The sequence below is a fragment of the Quercus suber genome, unplaced genomic scaffold, assembly GCF_002906115.3.
Source record: "Quercus suber isolate HL8 unplaced genomic scaffold, Cork oak 2.0 scaffold_872, whole genome shotgun sequence".
Taxonomy (NCBI): Eukaryota; Viridiplantae; Streptophyta; class Magnoliopsida; order Fagales; family Fagaceae; genus Quercus; species Quercus suber.
In genome coordinates, this window is record NW_027070302.1 from 112535 (window position 1) to 134988 (window position 22454).

Sequence of the window (22454 nt, forward strand, 5' to 3'; positions counted from 1 at the left end):
TAAAATGATAATTGAACAAAGTTATATAGAGGCCTAGTGTAATTTTTACCAATAATTTGATATGACAAGATCCAACAAATATGGTTGGTGCTCAAGGGTCATGTCCACGTGGATGATGAATTAGCGAACTCAAGTTTGACAAAGAAGTTTGAGTTGAATTGGTATCTCTCCATACACAAAGTGCATGACAAGCCCTAAGTTTTTCTTATAATTATAATGGACTAAAATGACAATTTTTATATTTAATGGATTAAAATGATAATTGAACAAAGTTATATAGAGGCCTAGTGTAATTTTTACCAATAATTTGCTATGACAAGATCCAACAAATATGGTTGGTGCTCAAGGGTCATGTCCACGTGGATGATGAATTAGCGAACTCAAGTTTGACAAAGAAGTTTGAGTTGAATTGGTATCTCTCCATACACAAAGTGCATGACAGACCCTAAGTTTTTCTTATAATTATAATGGACTAAAATGACAATTTTTATATTTAATGGATTAAAATGATAATTGAACAAAGTTATATAGAGGCCTAGTGTAATTTTTACCAATAATTTGCTATGACAAGATCCAACAAATATGGTTGGTGCTCAAGGGTCATGTCCACGTGGATGATGAATTAGCGAACTCAAGTTTGACAAAGAAGTTTGAGTTGAATTGGTATCTCTCCATACACAAAGTGCATGACCCCCCCAAAAAAAAGAGTACCATCTCCTTTTTTTTTTTCACCTAAAATTTAACGTTATATATTTTATTCATTGGGAAAACTACATTAAAAAAAAAAAAATTAAAAAATGGTTAAATTTGAAGTATCCATCCCATATTTTTCTTTTTATGGTTATTTCTAGACTCAACTATTTTTATTTTTATTTAAAAAGAAACCACGTGATTTATTCAATAAATCTTGTTACTAAAAATAGATGTGGTTGATTTTACAAATCACCATGTAATGAGTTAGATGAATTTTTCTCTGAGTTAGATGAAGTTATTTATTATTTAAGTATTGTTCATAAATCAATTTAACAACTATTTTGGAGAAAAAAAAAAAACCCCCATTTAGAGAGATAATTTTTTTTTTTTTAAGAGCAAAACCAGTTATCAAAGTCTTCGTTTTAAATTTTTTGAGTCAAATATGAATTCTCAAGAATCTCAACAAGAATAGTTAGGGTTGACCACATCTATTATTTTCCTTAGTTCTATTCATATCCTCTATTATTTCCTTAATAAATGTGTCATTTTTAACAACTTCTATTAATTTTATTTTGGTATTCTTCTACCTTTTTTAATTCATACGTGGTTTCTAAACTAGATCGGACTAGGCAATTGGATGGACTGGGTTAATCCCAAACCGGCTCATAAACACCAACCACCGGTCTATTTGATTTCCTTGTTTCTATTATTGAAGAAGTGATATATTTATTTGAATTTAAGTCTTTTCTCACACATTTCTAAGTGAGTTTCCCATCGTAGATTAATTTTTGGCCTTATTGCTTAAAAATACAGATTAATATTTATTTTAAGAATCATCTTATTTTATATTAGAAATACCTATGTACTTATAGAATTAATAATACTTTTTTTATTTGGGTTTTAGTTAGTTCAATTGGTAAAATCTCTAATAGTTGTATAAGAGATTTGGGTTCAATCTCTGCCTACACTAAAAACTGATTGATGTCTTAGTTTAATAGTAAAAAAGTTATCATCAGGAGCAAATGTCATATATTGAAACTTTCTTTTAAAAAAAAAAATACATTTTTTTTATTGGAAATATCACTGCATAACATTAATAAAACTTAAGTGCTGCAAGCAGCTACATCAGAGACCAAAGTAGCTTCTAAAAAGCTAGGGGCTTCTTCAACCCGTGCCTCAAAATCAACAACAGACTTAGCATGATGAGCTAAAAGATGGGCTAGTCTATTGCCTACCCTTTTTATGCGTGAAAAATCAAAAGAACGAAAAGCTTAAAGATGATAGAAAATGCCTTCCAACATGTTAGCAACAGCAGGTGGGACTAAGGAGCCTCCTTTGAGAAAATTGTAGACTTTTAGAGAGTCCCCTTCGAAAATGATCTCCTGAATTCCAACATTTGAAAGTTGTTAAAATTTATAAAATATTATTTTTATTTAGTTATTCAATTTCAACCCATTTATTTGTATTTCAATTCATTATTTAATTAATTATGACTTCATCATTTATATTAAACCCCAATCCGATTCCAAAATCTTGAACCTCTCATTTTTATAATTCCTTTGAATAGTTTGATTCTCAAAACCAAGCTTCTCTATACATAACTAAATTATCTCAAACAATGTTCCGACATCATTCATAATAGAGTTTTAATTTTATCAACTATTTATTTACCGACACTCCTTTTGTTAGTCAAGGATAAATAATGATGATAATAATAATAATCAAGATGGACAAACTGATACATTTCTTAAACTTGAATTTTGATTAACAAATACGTAAGTTATAAGTTCCGGGTCTTTCATGTAATTTCCGCTTATTATTTTGTCAAATCAGTCTCCCTCACTTCAAACTTACGAGTCCTACCTAGTAAAAACCAGTTGCATGTCCATTATTCGGATCTGACTTGCTTTTGAACTCTGTCACTCTCTCTATGCATCCACATCTCTGTGTCCGAATCTTTGCCAGAGAACTTCGCTCAAAACCAGAAACCTGGTATGAAGCACTACTCTTTTTTTTATCATTTCAAGTTCAGAAATTTCATATGATCTCTGTACTTTTCTTTGGTTCCATGTAATTTTTATGTTACTTCAATTCAATTCTGCAATACCCATGTCTATAGTTTGGTGCCGGGATTGAATGTGTAAGATTTTCCCAAGTTGGAAATACCCTTTGCCTATACTTTGAGCAATTTCACTACTAATTGTAGCTTCAGGTTTTTTAGTTTTAGAAACATACATTAGAGTAAAAGAACAAACTTTATGCAATTCATTGACCCTTTTGAAACTATATTCATTGTAAAATTAGAGCTTTGGATTTGAGTCATTTATAATTGCAATGGGTGATGCTTTATTATTGGTTTACAGGTGTATGAAGGACTAGGAATTGCAAATTTTAGTTAGATCCGATAATAGGGACAGTATGGATTTGCATTTGAAGGACTTGTTTGATAGATTCCAGGAGCAATTTGGGTCTGGTCCTGGGCTTGGTCCTGGATCCGGGACATGTCTTATGAAGGTAGAGGGTGTTGCTCCTAATTTTATTAAGTCGATTTTTAAAGCTTCAGCAGCACTATATAGGACTGATCCATGGAGAAGGTTGCGACCAGGGCATTTTTTTGGAATCCGGGTTGGCAAAGATTTGGATTGGTCTGCCAAGAAACAGCTTTTCCCATGTGTTCAATTCATTGGAGGTGATGGGGGGGATATAGGGTTCTACATGTTTCGATCTGAAAATGATGCTAAGAAGATGACAGGCTCAAGAGAGACTATCCGGGTTCCAAATGTTGAGCTTTTAAGAGTCACGTATGAACGTGAATCATTGATGTTTCCTTCAAATAGGAAGATGATCAAGTCTTTGTCACTAGAAGCATCAGGGACTGATCGTTTTCCTGTTATTGATGTTGCTCGTTGCACATCATCAGGGGATATGCAGTTTAGGGACCCGAGTCTTGAAGAGCTTAGGTTTGTATATGCATTCATGAGAGCCATCTCTCTGGTGCACCCATTGATTCAGGTTGATAGAGAAGGTGGTCCAAAGTGGTCTAAGTTGATGCACTTTGAACCATTTATTGAGACAGTTGATGTTCAGTGGCCTCCAGAATTTTCGAAGGGTTATGACCTTGTTGCAGTTACAGTCTCACACCCACCTGGTCAGGTGTACGAAGAAAAGGCTACTTCAACGGCTAGCTCTACCCCCACCAAATATGCAGAACCACCAAAGGAGGATGCTTTTGATGATGTGAAAGTATGCTCAAATGCTGGCTCGAGACAGTGTGCAATGTGCGATAAGGAAGTTCATGGAGAACAGTCTCTTTGCTGTGGCCAGTGTCGTGCAATGGTTTACTGCAGTCCTATATGCCAGAAGCAGCACTGGAAGGAAACTCATAAAAGCATGTGTGGTCTCTACAAGGTTATGATGGAAAAAGAAGAAGAGCTGGCAATGAAAATTTTCATGTTCCCCTGTGCTGCTGACCAGCCTTGTAAATGGCTTGAATCATTAGATATCCATCAGAAAGGCATGTGGAGAAGAAGGTGTAGTTGCTATTCTCACTGCCCTTTTGGTCTCCTTCCTGTTAAAGGTGGGCTGTGGGATTCGTGGGGTGGGCTTGATGATGAAGATTACCCTCGTGATTCTCCTTTTCACAATCATTTGAGAGATGGCATCTCAAGCCCGATACTTCTTTCTGGTTGGTTAGAGTACTATAACCTTAGGTCACTGCCTTTGTCAAGCCCAGTCGCTGACATTCTCTCTCACCCGTTGACAGTTTATCACATTTTAACAGCTCTGAGTATCAGCTCAAAAAACCTTCTACTCAAGGGGAAGGAGGTAATTCTTCACTACCTCGGGCCTGAGGGAGAGTTGGACTGGATGCCAGCATTTGCAGAGGTTGGTCATTTACTCAATGGATTGGGCAACATTCAAATAGTAATGGTGGGACCTGAAGTTCCAACAAATTTGTCTGGGACAACTTCTGGAATAGGTAGCAGAGTGAGGGTGAACCTTGTGAGGGGTGTTTATCAGGAGGAAGCCACCTATCTGCCTACTCCTCATGTTGTTGTTGCGCTAAACTGTGGATTGGATAGCTATGTGAGTTGGGTTGGAGCTCTTGATTTAATCAAATCCAGGGGCACTCCTGCCTTCTTCACAGATCAAAATGAAATTTCATGTACAAATGCCAAAAAGGTTCTTCGTAGTGCTGGACTGCATATCACACTTCCTGTGACACCAAATCCCTTCCGCTCTCCTGTGAAAAATCAAGGGACTTCTTGCAATCTTCCTTCATATAGCAATGGTTTTGTGCTTGGGGTGAATACATGAGCTGGGAGTTATCAAAGGCCTTAACATATTTCTGGTGTTGTGTTTAATCCCTAAGGTGATGGCAATGATTTGCGTTTGAGATTGGGACTAGGTGGAAGGTAATAATTGGGAACTGTATTTTTGTACTTTTTTTTTTCCCTCCCACAATTGAGTTCTAGATACAATTTCTGCAGACATGAGCTATTTGTCAATTCTTTCCTTGTGAAAATTCTGTATAACATTGTATCTTCATTATTTGTTGTCAATCTATTGTGAGCAGTTCATAAGTCACGATAAGCATGACCGACTGTTCATTGTTGCTCTTTCTGAGAATATGTTCGCTTTCTATTCATCCCTCCAATGTGTTCTTCTCTGCATTTAAAGCTCACCTTACTCTATATATGCTCACCCACGTTTATACAAATATATATAGTAAAAGTAAGGACTTGATCAATCTCATTATCTTCCATGACACCCCACCACACCCCACCCCCCAAAACAAAACCCCCTCTCTCAAAAAAAAAAAGGAAGAAAGTCCAGAAAACCTAAAGAGGAAAATCCAAGCTTGTAATGCAATGGTGAATCTATTGATCACCTCTTGCTACATTGCCCTACTGCTTCTAATTTGTGGTCCATTATTTTGGCTTTGTTTGGAGTTTCATGGGTGTGCCTAAATCTGTTGTTGAACTTTTAGAATGTTGGCAAGGTTGTTTTGGTAATCATCGAAATGGTCATATTTGGATGATTATCCCCCATTGTTTGATGTGGTGTCTGTAGGGAAAGGAATACCAAGAGGTTTGAAGACACCGAAAGTTCTATGCCTTATCTTAAGTTGTTATTTCTTAGAACTTTATTAGATTGGCTGTCAGCCATGAGGAACCTCTCTTTATTTTCTATTATTGACTTGTTAGATTAATGCAATTTTTGTAACTTACTGTCTATACCAGTACATTCAATGTATACTTAGGTGACTCATTTTTCTTATTAATGCGATCTTATTACTAACTAAAAAAGAAAAGAAATAAAAGAACTACTGCAAATATGTTAACGCATTAGTTAAGGTCTATTTTTGTCCAAATGTACATAAATAAATAAATAAATGAAGGCATTTTTTTTTCTTATTTGCTTGAGTTAAAGGCTTTAAAGCTTTGTTCTGGCATTGAATCTGTGAGAACTTTCTTCCTCAGGGACCTTTTTTTTTTTTTTTTTAATTTATAATATGCAATGGTAGGGAGATTTTTAAATGTCACCTTGCATAAGCAAGCATGTAGAGAGACAAGGTCATACTACCAAAAAGACTATGGTCTATGGACTTAAAATCAGATATCAAGAAAAACACAATGCACTGGTCGTTTATGATAGCATGGAAGCTTTTATATATTCCAAAAAAAAAAAAAAAGATTCTATTGGAGTTTTTATTAATTAATTAATTTTTACCTTAATACAAAAGTTAGTTCAAAACAATGTGGAAAAGAAGTGTTACAAATAGTGATGCTATAAAGTCTGTGAAGTTGATGCTTGGAACTTAACGAAGCTTCGTCTGTCTTACTGTATACAATGACTAAAAATTCATGTTATAGTTAACCTTTAAAAAAAAAGGATAAATGCCTCAAGATTTCCTCAAAGGCTTTGATGTAATATTATATTAATATAGCTTGGTTTATATACTCAACACATATATGATATATCCATTGATTTCTCTGTTCTTTTTTCTTTCTTACTTTTCTTTTTCAATCTTCTGAAGTTGGTGTGGATAGCTTGGAGATCTGCAGCACAAAGTATCTTAACTGGCCTGTTTGTTAGGTATTATCTTGATGATTGGATGCTATGGGTCAAATCTAAGTGGGAAAAAAGGAATAAAATTTCCAAGTTCATTTAGCCTAATCAAATTTGGTCATTATACGACAGCCATTAATCAAAATAAGCATGCTAAACATGCAATTGAAAAAAATTCCATAAACTTTTTCCCCTTTTTAAGTCTCTAAAGCCGAAAGCATTGATATTTCTGTCAATGAGGTTTTTCTTTGATACAGATTTACGGTAATGCCATTGGCCTAGTGATGTGCCAACTCAACAATCAACATTACTAATACCTATCTTCTCAAAAAAAAAACTAACACCGTTTTTTTGTTTTTTTTTTGCTGAATACTAACACAAATTATTACCTAGTGATTGTACCAACTCAAATTAAATTCTTAACTTATATATATATATATATATATTTACTTCCAAAAAAAAAAGAAAAGAAAACACTTTTGGGTAAATCTGTCTTTTTAAGAAAGTTATGTACACTTTGAATTCCAGCCACATTCCCAACTCCATAAGCCCATACCCCCAATTGGGCAACTTGCTATATAAAGGTTCAACCAACCACGATCCTTTCCCACTTATAAGCCAACCCCGCATCTTTAATACCACCAAAACAAACTGTTACTCTCATCTCAAGCAATGGATCTCTCACCTCTCCACCCTTCTTGGCAATACATCTACCCCTCTCATCTCCTTTTTCCCTACCAGTTCACCCCTGAAAACTATGTTCATTGGACTCAAACCCCAGAGTCTCACATTTTCTCAGCTGATCTCCCTGGTAAGCCTTCTTACAATATTACCACACCTTCCTTTCCTATCTTCTTATCCTTTATGTTTTATTTCATTTTCTTGTTATATGGTATCATGGGAATTGAATATAGTATTATACTTGTTCTCTTTTGGTTGTTATGGCAGGTATTAGAAAAGAAGAAATAAAGGTTGAAGTTGAGGACTCAAGGTACCTCATAATTAGAACCGAGGCAATAGATGAATCCTCAGTGCCTGCTAAGAACTTCATGAAGAAGTTTAGGCTTCCAGGCAGGGTTGATATTGATGGAATCTCTGCTGGGTATGAACATGGGGTTCTAACAATTACAGTGCCAAGGACTTTCAGGAGGAGGGGCTTCTATATTGATTTGGCAAACCAGCCAGAACAGCCAGAAGTTGTTGCACGTGCTGCTTGAATTGAAACATGGTGTTGGCTTTAGGACTTGGATGCTAAGATTAAGCTCTTTAGAAAGTTATTATAATCATTTCTAGCATGTGCTAGATTTGAAGTCCTTATGTACAAAAGATTTTAAATTTATTGGTGTCTCTATTGTTTCCTAAAAGATAGGAGTATTCAAGATTTATGGTAATGGTGTATGTGTATGGATGTGGGGTAAAAATGAATTTGCATCCCGAGTTACCATGTTGATGTTACTTTGGTTTTAACTTTTAAGACCATATTCCAACTTTAATCAATTAATATTGGGTCTGTTTGATCAATAAATCCCGCATTCTTACCAAACTGAACTCTAAATCAAAAGAAGAAAATACTATTGCATTACAGTGTTCATCATTTTAAATTTTGCACTAAGGCAAACGGCCTAAAATTGTAAAATGGTAATCCTCACTTCACTTGTCGGATTGGCATTCATTGACTGGTGCAAAAAGTCTCATCCGACTTCAGTTAACTTTTTCCCTTCCGCCAAACAGATCCTCTAGGCTCTATTGCAAAGCTTGCACTATTGTCCATTGCACTCTTTTGAAGAGAGGTGAGAGGAAAGAGACGTCCTTTAACAACTTATTTAAACAATTGATGAAATTTTTTGTTGTCAAATAAGAGATTTATAATTCGATCTCCACTTACACTTAAAAACTAATCGGTATTTTAGTCTAATATTAAAAAACAATCATTAGAAACGGTCATTATAAATTGAAACAATCTCTAAAAAAAATTTAAAAATAAAATCTCTTCTCATCAATATTTAGTGGTAGATATTTTTGAGGGCGGAGATGTTATCTTTTCTCATAAATATTTGGTGGTAGACATCTTTTCTCAGCAATAATGGTGTATTGGTAGTTTAGTACTAGCAAGCTACAAACAGCCCCGAAAAATAGGTGGTAGATATTTTTGAGGGCTGAATCTGAATCTCTTGGTTGTCAAAAAAATATTAGTGGATGGGCAACCATAGCCATAGGGGCCACAAGATTCAAAATCCCAAAGAATTGCGTCTACTTGACTAATAAATTTATTTAATCAATAGCCAACCATTAGATTATTTGCAACTTGGCTTTTGTGTCCAGAGTCATCACGTGAATCTCCAATTGGCACACAACCATCACCCAATAAAGAAGAAAGAGCATTCAATTTGAGGACTCATTTGGAGGCCCCATGGCCATGGGGCACCATGCGGTGGGCACAAAATCCTGTGCATTTTATAAGGACTTCTTGCTTAAAAGTATAAACAATGATTACGATATGTAACATGGAGAATAGGATTGGCCTATTGATGTCTATTGCATGTGAAAAAAGTGGTAAACAAGCAAGATTTCAGTCAAATGGGACCAACTAGGCTAATAAAGCTGACTGCCGAATATTTAAGGCGGCTCTGAAAATTGAAATGAAACAACTCAACAAGTATCACAGTAAGTCTGACTGACATGATAAGGAAGTTCCCAAAAAATCAGCTATCTAAGAAATGCAAATACCAGTTGAAATAAAAAGAAACAAGAATTCTAGGAAATTTTCCAACCTCAATATATTGATGGCTAGGTAAAGACAACAATTTCTGCATTGATTATATGCACACACTGCACACAGCTTACAAAGATTCTCGCAACCACAAAACAATCAAATTTTCACCAAGAATATTCTCCTTCCCATTGAACGTGTAACTTCAATGGCAAATCTACACAACTAATTCTAAATAAACAATCAAATTTACACTGCATGCATCAATGGCTAAACTTGGCCATTTGCTATGACTTTTAGGACTTCAACAGCCTCTCTTAGTCTTCTCTCAATATTATCTCTAGCAGCCGGACCTCGTGCATTCCTGTATTCATGTACCATTGATTATTATATCATAGTTATCATATTCAAACAATAGGCCAAACGTAGTGGACCATAAACTGAATTCAAGTTCCAATACGTGTCAACAGAAATAAAATTAACAAAAAGAGATTCCTTCTGCCAGAAAATAACCTCTTCTCATTGTTTGCTTTCCTTGTAAGTTCCTCAACTAGACTTTGAAGCCTTTTTAAATGGGTTGGTAACTTGCGTATAGCTTCTACACCTTTGTGAGTTGAACATATCTTTTTCAAAAGCTCAGAAGCAATGAAATATCCATCCTCCTTGCTCCTGTAAAGAATTTTTAAGAAATATATAGGACTTTTAACATTCCTCCAAATATCAATGTAGAAGATCAAATAAAGCTGTTATTCTTGATTTTAAAGATAGATACTAGGTATGCTTCTGCTGACTGAACGGATGAGCTTCAGCAAAGTGTTGATTGCTCCCGCAGCCACAAGTTCTTCACAACATCTCTGAGAATGTTCGGTAGCCATATCTGTAAATAAGAGTTGGACATAAGTATATGACATCCATAATTACTTTCAAGGCCACAATTCATTTTAACTCATTAATGAAGCAACACAAAAACAGAATAAATTCTTTCAAAATCTCAGATCTAAAATTTTATCAATTGAATTTAGATTCAAAAGCACTGCGCTTGGCACTAGCCATTCTATTGTGTCATTTATAAAGTTGTCATTGTGTATGCTATAAGTTTTTCTCTTGTAATTATTTAGCTACCTTCTGACACTAATACACGAGTAGTCTCTCTTTTTAGTAATTCTTATCAACAAAAAAATTTTTTGATTCAAAAACAAACCAAGGACCAGATACAACCATGGACTGAAGCACAGAAAATTACAAATATACCACTACATTTTGTGTTCTTTGCTGCCTGTATATACCAAGCAAGCATGTTTTGAGAATTGGCATTACAATTTAGATTGAGAAATCCAAGAATAATCTGTTAGACCAAAGAATTAAAACCAAAATAAAGTAAAACTTCTGTATCACATTCAAACGTCACATAAATGGCAGAGTAAATGATCATCTAACCATTACTCTTAACTCACCCAGAGTTGCACAAGTATGAAGAATGCCGCTGACACTTTTCATGCTCAGTAGTTCTGCAACTGCTGAAAGAAGTCTATTTATGAGACGCCTACTGTCATCCACATTTGTAGACGACTTTCGCACTCTCAAGCGCAAATCCAGTAAGTGCCCTTTTAACTCTTTCCGTCTCAGGTAACCTTTCCAGTGTGACTATCAAACAAATCAAATTAATAAGCTAAGTTAAGCCAACCCAATCGTATAAATAAAAGGCAGTGAATAATGACAAAGATAACCTAAAAAATCAAATCCAAAAATCTACTTGACTTCCCCAAATTCATTGAACCTCCCATCAAGATTAGAACTTTCACATATGAAATTATGTGATTAATACCATTATTCCATAATATAAATGGAAAAATATTTTTTTATTCTGTTCTCCACATATATTATTTTTCTCACCAGCAAAAAAGAATCTTGAAATTTCTCAAATTCCCCAATGTACTAAAATTCAGATATTTTCACAATGCCATTGTTTTTCAGATCCTAAGTTTGACAGTCTGTAAAACCAGCTATAGCATGCATGGTTCATCAATGCAGCTCATTCCTTGTATGATAGCAGCCTAAAAGCTAAAAGCTTTGACTTAAAAGTTCTGTGCTTTCACATTACAATGTTCCCCAAGAGAATCCAGAAAAGAAACTAGAAGGTAAGAACGGTTTTCAGTCTGCTCGGAAAACTTAAACCCAGGCCAGTGGAGCAGTCACCACTAGCCTTTAATCGACTTCCCCCACGATATTCCATGTCATAAGCTGAAATTCCCCCGTTTTTACCACTTTATTGAAACAGAACTAGCCAAAAGATAATTCCAGGCCAGTGTAGCACTATAGAGTATAGATGTATTATCCAATATTGCCATAAAGGTAAGATATATAGTAATGCATAGAAGAAACGAGAATATCTTACTTGGATAAAAACTATATGATGCTTCTCTCTTGCAGCATTTCTTCTAGCAAACCATGCACGAATATGAGACTGTATAATGACTGCAGATTTTGCTCTTAATTTAAGCAACAAAACACCCTTCCACCACCTTTGCACTTTCAGAACTGAACATAGTAATATTTCCAGTTCAATACTCCCAAAACACGCTCTTGAACTCTTCAACAAGCAACCACTAGGAATGACTGTGCGTAAGCTAGAAGCTCCTGCAACGACATGACACCAGAAACAATTATAATCTGAAGAACACCACCACTTGAAACTAAAACAAGCGGATAAAAACATATTGATAAGAAATGAGAACAACCTAAGAGCCTATTTCGAGAAATGTGCCCCCTGACAAACCGTTGAATTTCAATTGCAGCATGTCTTTGACGTTGAAATGTCTTCCAGCATATCATGCAACGAAAAGCACTTTGTATCTTTATTACAGCCTCTCTTTGGAACAAGAATTCCCTTCGTTGGAGCCTATTTCGAGAAATGTGCCCCCTAACAAACCGTTGAATTTCAATTGCAGAATGCCTCTGACACTGAAATGTCTTCCAGCATATCATGCCACGAATAGCACTTTCAATCTTTGTTACAGCCTCTATTTGGAACAAGAATTCCATTCTTTGGAGCCTATTTCGAGAAATATGCCCCCTAGCAAACCGTTGAATTTCAATTGCAGCATGCCTCTGACACTGAAATGTCTTCCAGCATATCATGCAACGAATAGCTTTTTGTATCTTTGTTGCAGCCTCTCTTTGGAACAAGAAGTCCCTTCTTATTAACCAACAACGGCAGTGTCTCTGGAATAATATAAATGAAGTGCTGAATTTATATAATGTTACAACTAAAAACAGAATTATAATAACAAAGCATTGATCCAGAGGATAGAAGTGCTGTGGCAAAAGAATCTAGTTCCATAATTCCCCAAAAGTACAAGAAAAATAAAGTATTACAAAACATACATCACAAATCCCAGAGATCTTACTTGGATTGCAACAATGAGATGCCTGCATCTACAAGCTTCTCTCCGGGCAATCCATCCACGTACATAAGATTGAATGAGGGTGGCTGAGAATGTTGCAATTTTGTATTGTTGGTGAGCCCTCCAACATCTTTTCATTCGAAAATTACTTTGTATTTTTATTGTTGCTTGCCTTTCATTTAGAAACCTTCTTCTTGATAGCCAACCAAGGAAATGACTCTGAATTTTAGTTGCAGCAAAGTGCTGATTGTGCAGAGATCTGCACACAATAAAATTCTTCCAAGCAAGCTGAATTTTAACAGCTGCTTTTGTTTGAAGAACACTTGCACCCTTTTCATTGCACAAGTTTGAAGCTTTCTCTAACTGAGCAACCTCATGAACGTATCTAGATCTTGCTAACCACCTGCGACTATATTTCTGAACAACAATGGCAGCATTAACTTGGACAAGAGCGGTCACATCACAAGTTACAATATTTCCACCATGATGTCTATGGTTGATCCAATTCCTTGCTGCTTTCTGGATAAGCAACACCGATCTCTTTAACTTGACAAAATTCTGTCTCTCAACAATGAACATAAAATATCTCCTGCATCTTTCTGACTGTTTCAAACTTCCTGTATTATCCAAATAGGCCATGTTACTGGGAATTTCAATTACTCTGCATAAATGCATATAAAAGAATTACTAAAACAGCACATACCGCTTGAAAGCCCTTTAACTTGAATGGTATCAAATTTAACAAAAGCTGATTTCTTTCTCACAGTTAACCAAGCACGGATAACAATTTGCAAAAAAGAAACAGCATTCACCATCTTCAAGAAACTGCGACGTTCAATCAATCTTCTGAAATGAGACTGTATAACTTTTGCTGCATTTTCTGGAAGCATGACGGAGAGATTGCTTAATCAGAAAAAGAACATGACTGACCACAACTTTAGGTATAAGAGTAAGAAGGAAATCAATTACGCAAGCTTTATAAATTCCCACAGAGATCAGCTACCAAAGGTCATATTAATCACCTCTGTGAATGCTAATAATGTCTTTGACTGGCGATAAGCATGGCAGAGGAGGGGCTACTTTTGTAACGGGTTTGTAGGTCTGTTCAGCCATATTTTGCCACCAAGCCTGGATTGCCTTAAACTTTCTGACTGCATCTGTTTGAATAGAAACAAACTAGATCAAAAAATAAAAAGTGAAAAGTAAAGTTAATGGAAGAACAAGTTTCAAACCAGCAAGGAAGCCCTTCCTAACTTGCTAATTTACAAATTCACATATAACAATTTGTTTCTTTTTCCCCTGATGCTAAAATTTCGCATGTAACTCTTCTTAAACATTTTTTAGATAAGTTTCAAATATGGAGCACATCACATGACGCTTCCAAAATAACCAAAAAACTAAAACTGATGGGACTCGAGGCTTAAAAAAGGGCATGAGAAAGGTGGAGGTTCTTTGTCTCAGCATGAAAGTGATCCCAGCCATCATTCAAGAACTTTGTAACATATTCTTTTATTGATACCAAAGAGGAAAGTTTTCCAAGTTTATAACCCATAGTCTACAATAAAAGTTTTCATCATTTTATTTGACTAGTTACTTTAATTGTCTAAATTTACACTTTGTCAAAACAGAGAATCGCTACAGAAATGAAGCTGTAGCCAGTAGAGTGGTGACCAAGAACATGTTATCCAATCAATAAATTGAGCCATACATTTGTAAGGCTATTGCATGTATCAAACCCCAGTTTAGTAATTATTGAAAAGAAGAACAAGATATCTAACTAATTGATATACATTACTCACTAAAAAGTTCAAGTAAAATAAATGAAACCTTCAGTACTGTGCCAATCAGACTCTTCTTGGTTTTGTACTGCTTCAGAACTGACAGAGCACCGTTCTAAGCATGAATGTTTTCTCTCTGGGCTTATACAATCACAACCTAAGAATTTGTGGAAATTCAACTGATCCTATCAAGGAGAAAGAGAAAAACATAAGAAGCATGAAACTGGCAGAAATCAATTATCAATCCACAATACTTCAAGCGCTACCATATTTTTCTTGATAACCAGTTGCGATGCAAGGAACACCAGCAGAATGGCCACACTCTGATCATTACATGCGCCATTATATTCAAGTATGTCACTGATTTGCAGAACCTGTAAAAGCAATAACCAGTTAAAAACCGATACAATTCACCAAAAACAGTTAAAAACCAATATATTTCTCAGCTTAACATGTCCAGCCAATACTAAACTAACAATAGCATTTCACATCACGGAAAATTATTCTCATAATCTTTTTGTCTGTGAGTTCAAATCACATATTCACATATGGTAGTTCCCAGGCACTTCTTGGTCCGATACTAATTTGCAACCATCATAGGGAAGCTATGAGTTCAAATCATATCCTTTAATGGAATTTTTAAGTCTGATTAATAATTAATAAAAATGTATGAAGAAATAAATATTATAAAAATACTTTCAGAAGGCTTCCTCCTACACTTAAAATTTGTTCTGCTCAATACTAAAAAGAACAGAAAATTTCCTAGGCTGAACCTCACTTGTGATAATTTACAAGATCTTCAGGTTTGTATAACCCAGTCTATCAAATACAGAACCTAGAAGGTATGCATGACTGACACTACGGAAATCTCTAGCTTACAAACTCAAAAAATATATATTTATACAAATTAGTACATAGAGCCTCTAGCACACTTGCACCATTTACTAATTTAAAGCAAGTCATAACAATGTTTAGAGAGCAATTTCATGTGCAATAATGTATCACAAACAGTACAATGTTTATAATGATGCATTCTTTGCATAGACACATACATGCAGAGAGATGTACTGATGTACCAATATGTCCATATCTATGTATGTGTATACATATTGTGTATGAGTATATATATAATTACACATATAAACAAATATGCACTTCCACACATAGATGTAACTATGTACATCTATACACATAGCCCATATGAGCGTGTGTACCATTAAAGTGAGTTCATTTATAACTTTCATGCAGTTTGAATGGGAAAAAAAATTCCTGCATATCAATAACAATGACACTCAAAATTGTATTGTAACTAAAGCTATATCATTTGCAATTTAAGTCTTTTTGCCATTTACTTTGAAGTGTTTATAAATCAATGCAACTTGGTAAGGATTTATGTGGCTTGAATTACTGCCACAACACAACATTGGTTAAGTTGACCAAATCCAACTGACTTTGCCTAACTTCAAACAGAGGCTCTCTATTTCTTCTTGGCCTCCACAGCTGGGACTCATAGTAAATTAAGTATTTCTTCTCCTTGCTGTGTACAATAAGCTCTCCCAACTGGCTTTGTCTAATTCATATATTGAGTATAATTCTCTCTTGTGTCGTAGCTAGAGAACTAGGATTAAGAGAAATTCTCTTCTTATCATGGGCTAATTCTGTTTGTGAGAGAGGGCCTAGGATGTATTTGGATTTGGGTTTCTTGAAAGAGCTTTTATGCCACCATTGTGAGTAATCTCTCTATTTTTAGTAAAAATTTCTCCTTGTCACCATTCGTAGACATGAGCATCTTGCCAAAACACGTAAATTCATGTTTTATTTGTGTATGTACTTGTTGAGTTATTTTCATTTTTACTTTTGTTGGGGGTGCCATTGCACAACACTTGGGGTAAAATACTACATACTTCATACTGTCTAGGAAACATGTAGAAATTGATAGGATGTTTATATTGAAAAAGCTGTGTAAAACTTACCTCTGGAAAATTTCCCAATAATTTAGTCAATTTCTGTGAAAATATAAAATTGTGCACCGCATCTGGATAATCAATAGCTGACATAATTGATTCTCTACCACCTGCCTTTTGAGGATCCTGAGACCAAATAATTAAAATAAAGCAAATGGAAACAGATCTGTAGTTGTATATGATCTGAAACAATGGAAAAGAATATATATAGCACCTCCAAAGAACAAGAACAATGAAGATCCTTGCGAAAATAATAATCAAGTAAGCACCATATGGCTTTTCCATCAACCAATGAAGAAAATTTCTCGATCTTGAAACCATAATTTTCACAAATTGCCTGGAAACACAATCAGAATAATAGCCAAAGTCACAAAAAAATATTTCAAATACAAACAAATACAGTGTACGCATTCCAGATATAGTATTTAGCAACCTTAAGAAGAAAGTTGACAGTCAAAATTACAAGATAGCAACCAAAGGACCTAACACCAAATATTGGCCCACAATGGAAACGGGAGGAATGAACAACAAAACTAAACCCTATGCTTAAAATTTACAACACCAGATAAAGAAAAATGAATAATAAATTATCACAAAACCTGCTAAAACCAGTGTCATCCAAATTTCAGTGGCTCTTTGGCATTCAAAATTTAGATTAAAAGGCATTAAAATATTGCAAAAAGGCTGAAAAGGGCATTAATATATAAATTTCTACCGACCAAGAGAGAGAAATTAGTAACTTTGATCCAGTAGATACCTCCACAAAGAATACGTGAAATTAGCAGAATCACTGGTCATACTTGCATTGAAACAGAAAAGTTTCCGCCACAGGAGGCTGAAAGAAGCCCAAGTTCTCTACAGGCTATTCTTTTTTAATCAATAAGTCACACATGCATCCTATGAGTTTGAACCCAAGACCTCACCCTCCACCTCTTACAAAGGGACGAGATGCCATTTAAGTTAAAGCTCGTGTCTGAAGCTAAAATATAGTGCATGAAAAGTATTATTCAAATTTTTTACTCACAATTAAAAAAAATAAAAACTGATCACTTTTAATGCAATATGGAAACAAATAAGAGCTAGCATATCAATTAATCATGATATGAAGTGCTAGTGATGGTTGTGTGCACCATGCTTGTATGGTGGTATCTAGGGCAGAGATGAAGACAGATGCACATGCTTTGTTAAATGCAAAAAAAGCTGTCTCTAAGGCATAATTGAAGAATAACCAAATACAATTTCCATACCGCAGCAATACCTGAATCCAATTCAAAAGCATTTCCAAATGAGTGGAGTTGACACAGTTTGAGTTATCCTGTATAATGAAAGAGAATAAGATAACTCAGAGTCTCAAATATAATTTCTAGGAAACCAAAAGAAAATAACACAAGAACTTCAATACAGAAAATGAAAGATAAGAATATAACCAAACCAATTTCTTTAGTTTAAACTGATCTTGAAGTCAGAAAAACAAAGAAACTCTATTTTCACATCATTGCATATATTCCATAGAAAATAAGCTATATAAAAGGAAGCTTTAACACATGAGCATACCATGTTAATTCCACGAACTTTACAAATTTCCTCAAGTAAAATTGTTTTGTTGACCAGAAGAGGTAGCTGTGGGTTTCATGACAAAATAAGAATTACTATTGAGTAACTCATAGAAGAATATCAAATGCCAAAGGGACCTGCAATATAGCTTTTGTGAAAAATTGGGACAGAGGAAAGTGAATGGCAAACCTGCAAGTGAACAAAAATATTCCACAGCAAAGAAAGAGTAAGTTCCCTATCACCATTAGCCACATCATCACCCACAATAATCATTCCATCTTCATCACATAATGACACACCAGCCTGCCTAAGATACTGCAGGGCAATGCCACAATTTGCCAAGTTCTTCTTACGAGTATCTGATGGAACTACAATTTTCTGCCAACACAAGAAAGCATTATAATTACATAAAAAATATTCCACTCCCAGATAAATGAAAATTAAACCTGGAAACTCATCAGAAAACATATTGACAAAAAAAAAGGATAAAGATAAAGACAAGAAGAGAATATAACAACCGTGAGGATAGAAGAGTCATGTTGCAAGAGCTGAATGGCTCTACAGAGTCGCACACCATCTTGGAGATCTACAAATAAATCTGTAACTCTGAAGTCATATTCAATGAGTGGACACTGCACAATCACACACATTAGTACCTTAAAATAGCCAACTTATAAAATCATTTCATTAATGCCTGATCATTAAAGAATAATGGCATAAACATAGGTGCAAGGTCAAACCCAATCATAGGACACAACACTATGCACCAACCCTCAAAGACATGCATACACACATGCACACAGATAGACAATAAACATCAGTACCAATGTATGTGCATAAGAAAATCACCATAATGCATAGAATGAGCCTCAGTAGCAATACCTGTTGATAAGATACCTTGTGCCCTAATATCACCAGGTGTGCTAGAATATTGCCTTCCCCATGCATTATATCCGACGAAAGGAAATCTAATTTTGAACCAAACAGACAGAAAGAGTCAACCTACAAAGGACAGATTACAATTACAACACAAAACTGAAACAAGGAACAGAGAGATAATTACCTTGGATCACTTGACAACTTGATTTAATACCAGATTGGGTTGTGAACAATAAAGGAGAACCCCCATCCACTCCATCAATACCATACTTAAGGGGAATACTGCTCTGACATTTAGCTCTATCAAGGATAAGAACAAGCAGCAAAAATCTCTTCAATATTACATTCCCCAAATTTTCATAGTAACCAGGTCTATATAGACCTTCAACCATCTTGTTATAAGCATAAGCCTTTGCTAGACCCACATGCGAGAAGAACTGCTTCTCAATAACCATTTTCAAGAACGTGATTTCTTGGTCAGAGTTAACATCTACATTGGACAACAAAGAATCACCGCCAAATATAATATATAATCCAATCCGAAGCCAAATTGGGTTATAACTCATAAGTGTTCTAGTTGCCTTTTCCTTCAATCCAAAATCTGTTACTAAAGGGCAATGTGCCTTCATTTTCAACCTCCCTTCATCAATAGTCTGAGAAATAAAACATGCCAAAATTATTCAACCACCCCAACAGAAATTTTTACATTTAAAGCACCAAAATTCTTACAATCACTATATGTAACAACAAATATTAAAAATTTCAAAGTCAAGGATTAAGGGATTATATAAAGCAATCAAAGACCATATATCTCACCATGAATTCAAATTCTCAAAATATGCCAGAAAATCTGTAATTTAGGGCAATAATAGCGGAACTATCATGAATGGCTAGCAGCATACAGAAAATACAAATTTCTAAAATACAAAAACCTTCACTTACATAACTATGCTTAAATAAAACTATAATTTCCAAAATTGATGAAACTAAACCTGTGAGTCAATGTCTAATTCTCTTTTCTTCTCTAAAGTTTCTCAAAAACCAAATAGAGTAATTAAAAACCACAAATATGATAAATTACCTATTGTCCCGAAAGTATAAGACTAAGCTAGTATGAAATGGCGAATTTAATCATTTCACCAACATGTGGCCCATACTCCTCCTTAGTAAGTGGGACCCAACACATGAAATTTTAATTTTTTAAATGGAAAGTGGAGATAAGATTCCAGTTTAGGACCAACTTCTCTAATACCATAAATAATTGATTATTCCAAAAGCTTAAACTTATTAAAGAAATGGTGAATTCAATCACTTAACCAATATACTAACAAAATAAAAATTCATTTCACTCTCCCATACAAATTTTACAAGAACCTCCACTAACACAACTGTCTTTAATCAAACTAATTTTTCTAAATTTAAGAAACTAGCCGTTTGGTACAAGTGTTTAAATACATGTTTTCAGTTTTTTAAACAACATTACACGCATTTCCATACACTTTTTCATGCACACGTATTTCCAAAAAATACAAACAACATTACTAGAACAACATTACCAAACGGCCAAACCATGCATCTCAAAGTCCAATTCTTCTTTCTTCTCTATGTTTTCTCAACAACCAAACAGAGTAATGATAAAACCAATAATAGAAATTCCATTTCACACACACACATCACAAAGACTCCAGTCACATAACTATGCTTAACAAAACTATTTTTTTCCAAAATTGATGAAACTTAACCACGCATGAATCGAAGTCTAATTCTACTTCTTGCCTAAAATTTCTCAGTAACCAAACACAGGAATAACAAAGCGACATAGAAATTCATCTGTGCTAAAAAAAAACTAATTTTTCAAAAGTTACAAAACTAAACCACGCACGTCAAAATCTAATTCTCCTTTCTTCTCTAAAATTTCCTCAGCAACCAAACACGGTAATCACAAAACCACAAATAGAAATTCAGTTCACACACACATTACCGACACACTAATTTTGCAAAATACGAAACTAAACCACGCATGTCAAAGTCTAATTCCGAATTTTCTTAGCAACCAAACAGACTAACAAGAAAAAAAAAGAGAGAGCAAACCTTAGTAACATGAGTCATGGCTTTGAAAATGTCCTTGCAACATCCCAAGCTCAAATAAGACCTCATCCGCTCCTTCAAATCGTCAAAACTGCACACATCTTTCAGAGACGACCGAAGACTCGCGAACATCGAGCTCGGAAACTCCACCGCGTCATCCACCTCCTTCCGCCACAGCAAGTCCCTCCGCCTCTTCGGTCTCTGCCACGTGGCAGCCGCGTCAACGCCAATCCCAACTCCACTACCACTGTCTCTCTTCCCCTTCCCCGAAACCACTTCTTCCGCAGCAGCAGCAGCGTCGCCATTGCCACAGCCGCACGAGCGGGGGTTCTCGAAGAGAAAGTTGAGCCAAACGGAGAGGGACTTGGCTAGGGATTTGAGCGAGTTTTGCTTCTGGATTTGGGCTTTTCGAGACGACTTGGACTGCTCGAGCTCGAAGGCTTTGAGCCTCCGGGCGGTGGACTTGGGGCGGCGGGTTGAAGGCGGAGCGAGAGAAGGGCGGGGGCGGCGGAACGACGAAGGAGGACACGGAGTTTGTTTGGAGGCGGTGAAGAATTGATGGCATGGGGAGTGGAAATTGGGGACTTGGGAGGGGCGTTTTGGGGTTTTGAAATTTGAGATATCTTTGAGAAGTGTAGAAGAGGATGAGAGATGCGGTGACGGAGAGAGTAACGGCGGTTCTTCATCTCCGTCCATTTTCTTGGCAAAAGAGTTTTGGGAATGGTTTTTCTTTGTCTGTGTCTGTGTGTGTGTCTGAATATTTTGTGAAGTTGAACTCGTAACGGTAGAGAAGGAGAGATTTTTATGATGAAGTTTTTTGAGTTTTGAATTTGAAATGTGGGTCACGTGCGCGGGGGTTGTGAAATTACGGAAACAGCCTTTTGTTATTATGAGGCTTTCTTTCTTTTTCCTTTTTTATCTTTTATGGGCTTTTCGGTTTGAACTGACTGAGAGCGCGCGGTGTGGGACAATTTTAAAAAGTTACTATATGATACGATGCCGTTTGCACCACTAAAAAGTAAAAACCACATGTCATTAATTCATAATCTAACGTTGTTTTTTTTTTTTTTAAAGAGAGAATTTCAACCTAACGTTTTAAATACAGGTTTGTTTTCATTCCAAGGCCTCCTCATGGTTTCAAAAGAATTTCATTGAGGGATTTTTGGATTTGAATGATAAGTGGATGGATGATCAAAGAGAGGTGAAGAATGTTGTGCTAAGTTAGTTACTCTGATTTGTTCAAGTCAGTTAACCCCACATTTTTTACCGAGTTGTTGTCTACTGTTCAGCTGAAAGTGACCACAACAATGAA

At 35.4% G+C, this 22454-nt stretch overlaps 3 protein-coding genes across 3 annotated transcripts; 2 read left to right on the top strand and 1 right to left on the bottom strand.

Annotated features, from left to right (window-relative positions):
- Window positions 1-2508: 2508 nt before the first annotated feature.
- Window positions 2509-5316, top strand: LOC112015864 (uncharacterized). The gene is made up of 2 exons (XM_024048312.2): window positions 2509-2685; window positions 3057-5316. The coding sequence occupies exon 2, from the start codon at window positions 3112-3114 to the stop codon at window positions 5008-5010; it is 1899 nt and encodes a 632-aa protein (XP_023904080.1). The 5' UTR covers window positions 2509-2685; window positions 3057-3111; the 3' UTR covers window positions 5011-5316.
- Window positions 5317-7356: 2040 nt separating this feature from the next.
- LOC112015868 (15.4 kDa class V heat shock protein) lies at window positions 7357-8220 on the top strand. Its single transcript, XM_024048314.2, has 2 exons — window positions 7357-7576; window positions 7714-8220. Exons 1-2 carry the CDS (start codon window positions 7438-7440, stop codon window positions 7980-7982), a joined length of 408 nt encoding a protein of 135 aa, XP_023904082.1. The 5' UTR covers window positions 7357-7437; the 3' UTR covers window positions 7983-8220.
- A 1297-nt stretch (window positions 8221-9517) lies between these two features.
- Window positions 9518-21919, bottom strand: LOC112015851 (uncharacterized). The gene is given in 19 exon segments (XM_065767982.1): window positions 9518-9839; window positions 9989-10352; window positions 10930-11119; window positions 11871-12112; window positions 12214-12697; window positions 12883-13496; window positions 13583-13759; window positions 13902-14036; window positions 14707-14842; window positions 14924-15031; window positions 16631-16747; window positions 16836-16958; window positions 17880-17936; window positions 18176-18241; window positions 18365-18553; window positions 18694-18807; window positions 19058-19143; window positions 19239-19707; window positions 21146-21919. Coding segments are annotated over 19 exon segments (4458 nt in total). The 5' UTR covers window positions 21839-21919; the 3' UTR covers window positions 9518-9745.
- Between the last annotated feature and the right edge of the window lie 535 nt (window positions 21920-22454).

Bases quoted from the DNA above. Each gene is read 5' to 3' on its own strand.
- LOC112015864 (XM_024048312.2), top strand. From the start codon at position 3,112: ATGGATTTGCATTTGAAGGACTTGTTTGATAGATTCCAGGAGCAATTT.
- LOC112015868 (XM_024048314.2), top strand. From the start codon at position 7,438: ATGGATCTCTCACCTCTCCACCCTTCTTGGCAATACATCTACCCCTCT. The intron at 7,577-7,713 runs GTAAGCCTTCTT...TTGTTATGGCAG, and splicing joins TTTCTCAGCTGATCTCCCTG to GTATTAGAAAAGAAGAAATA.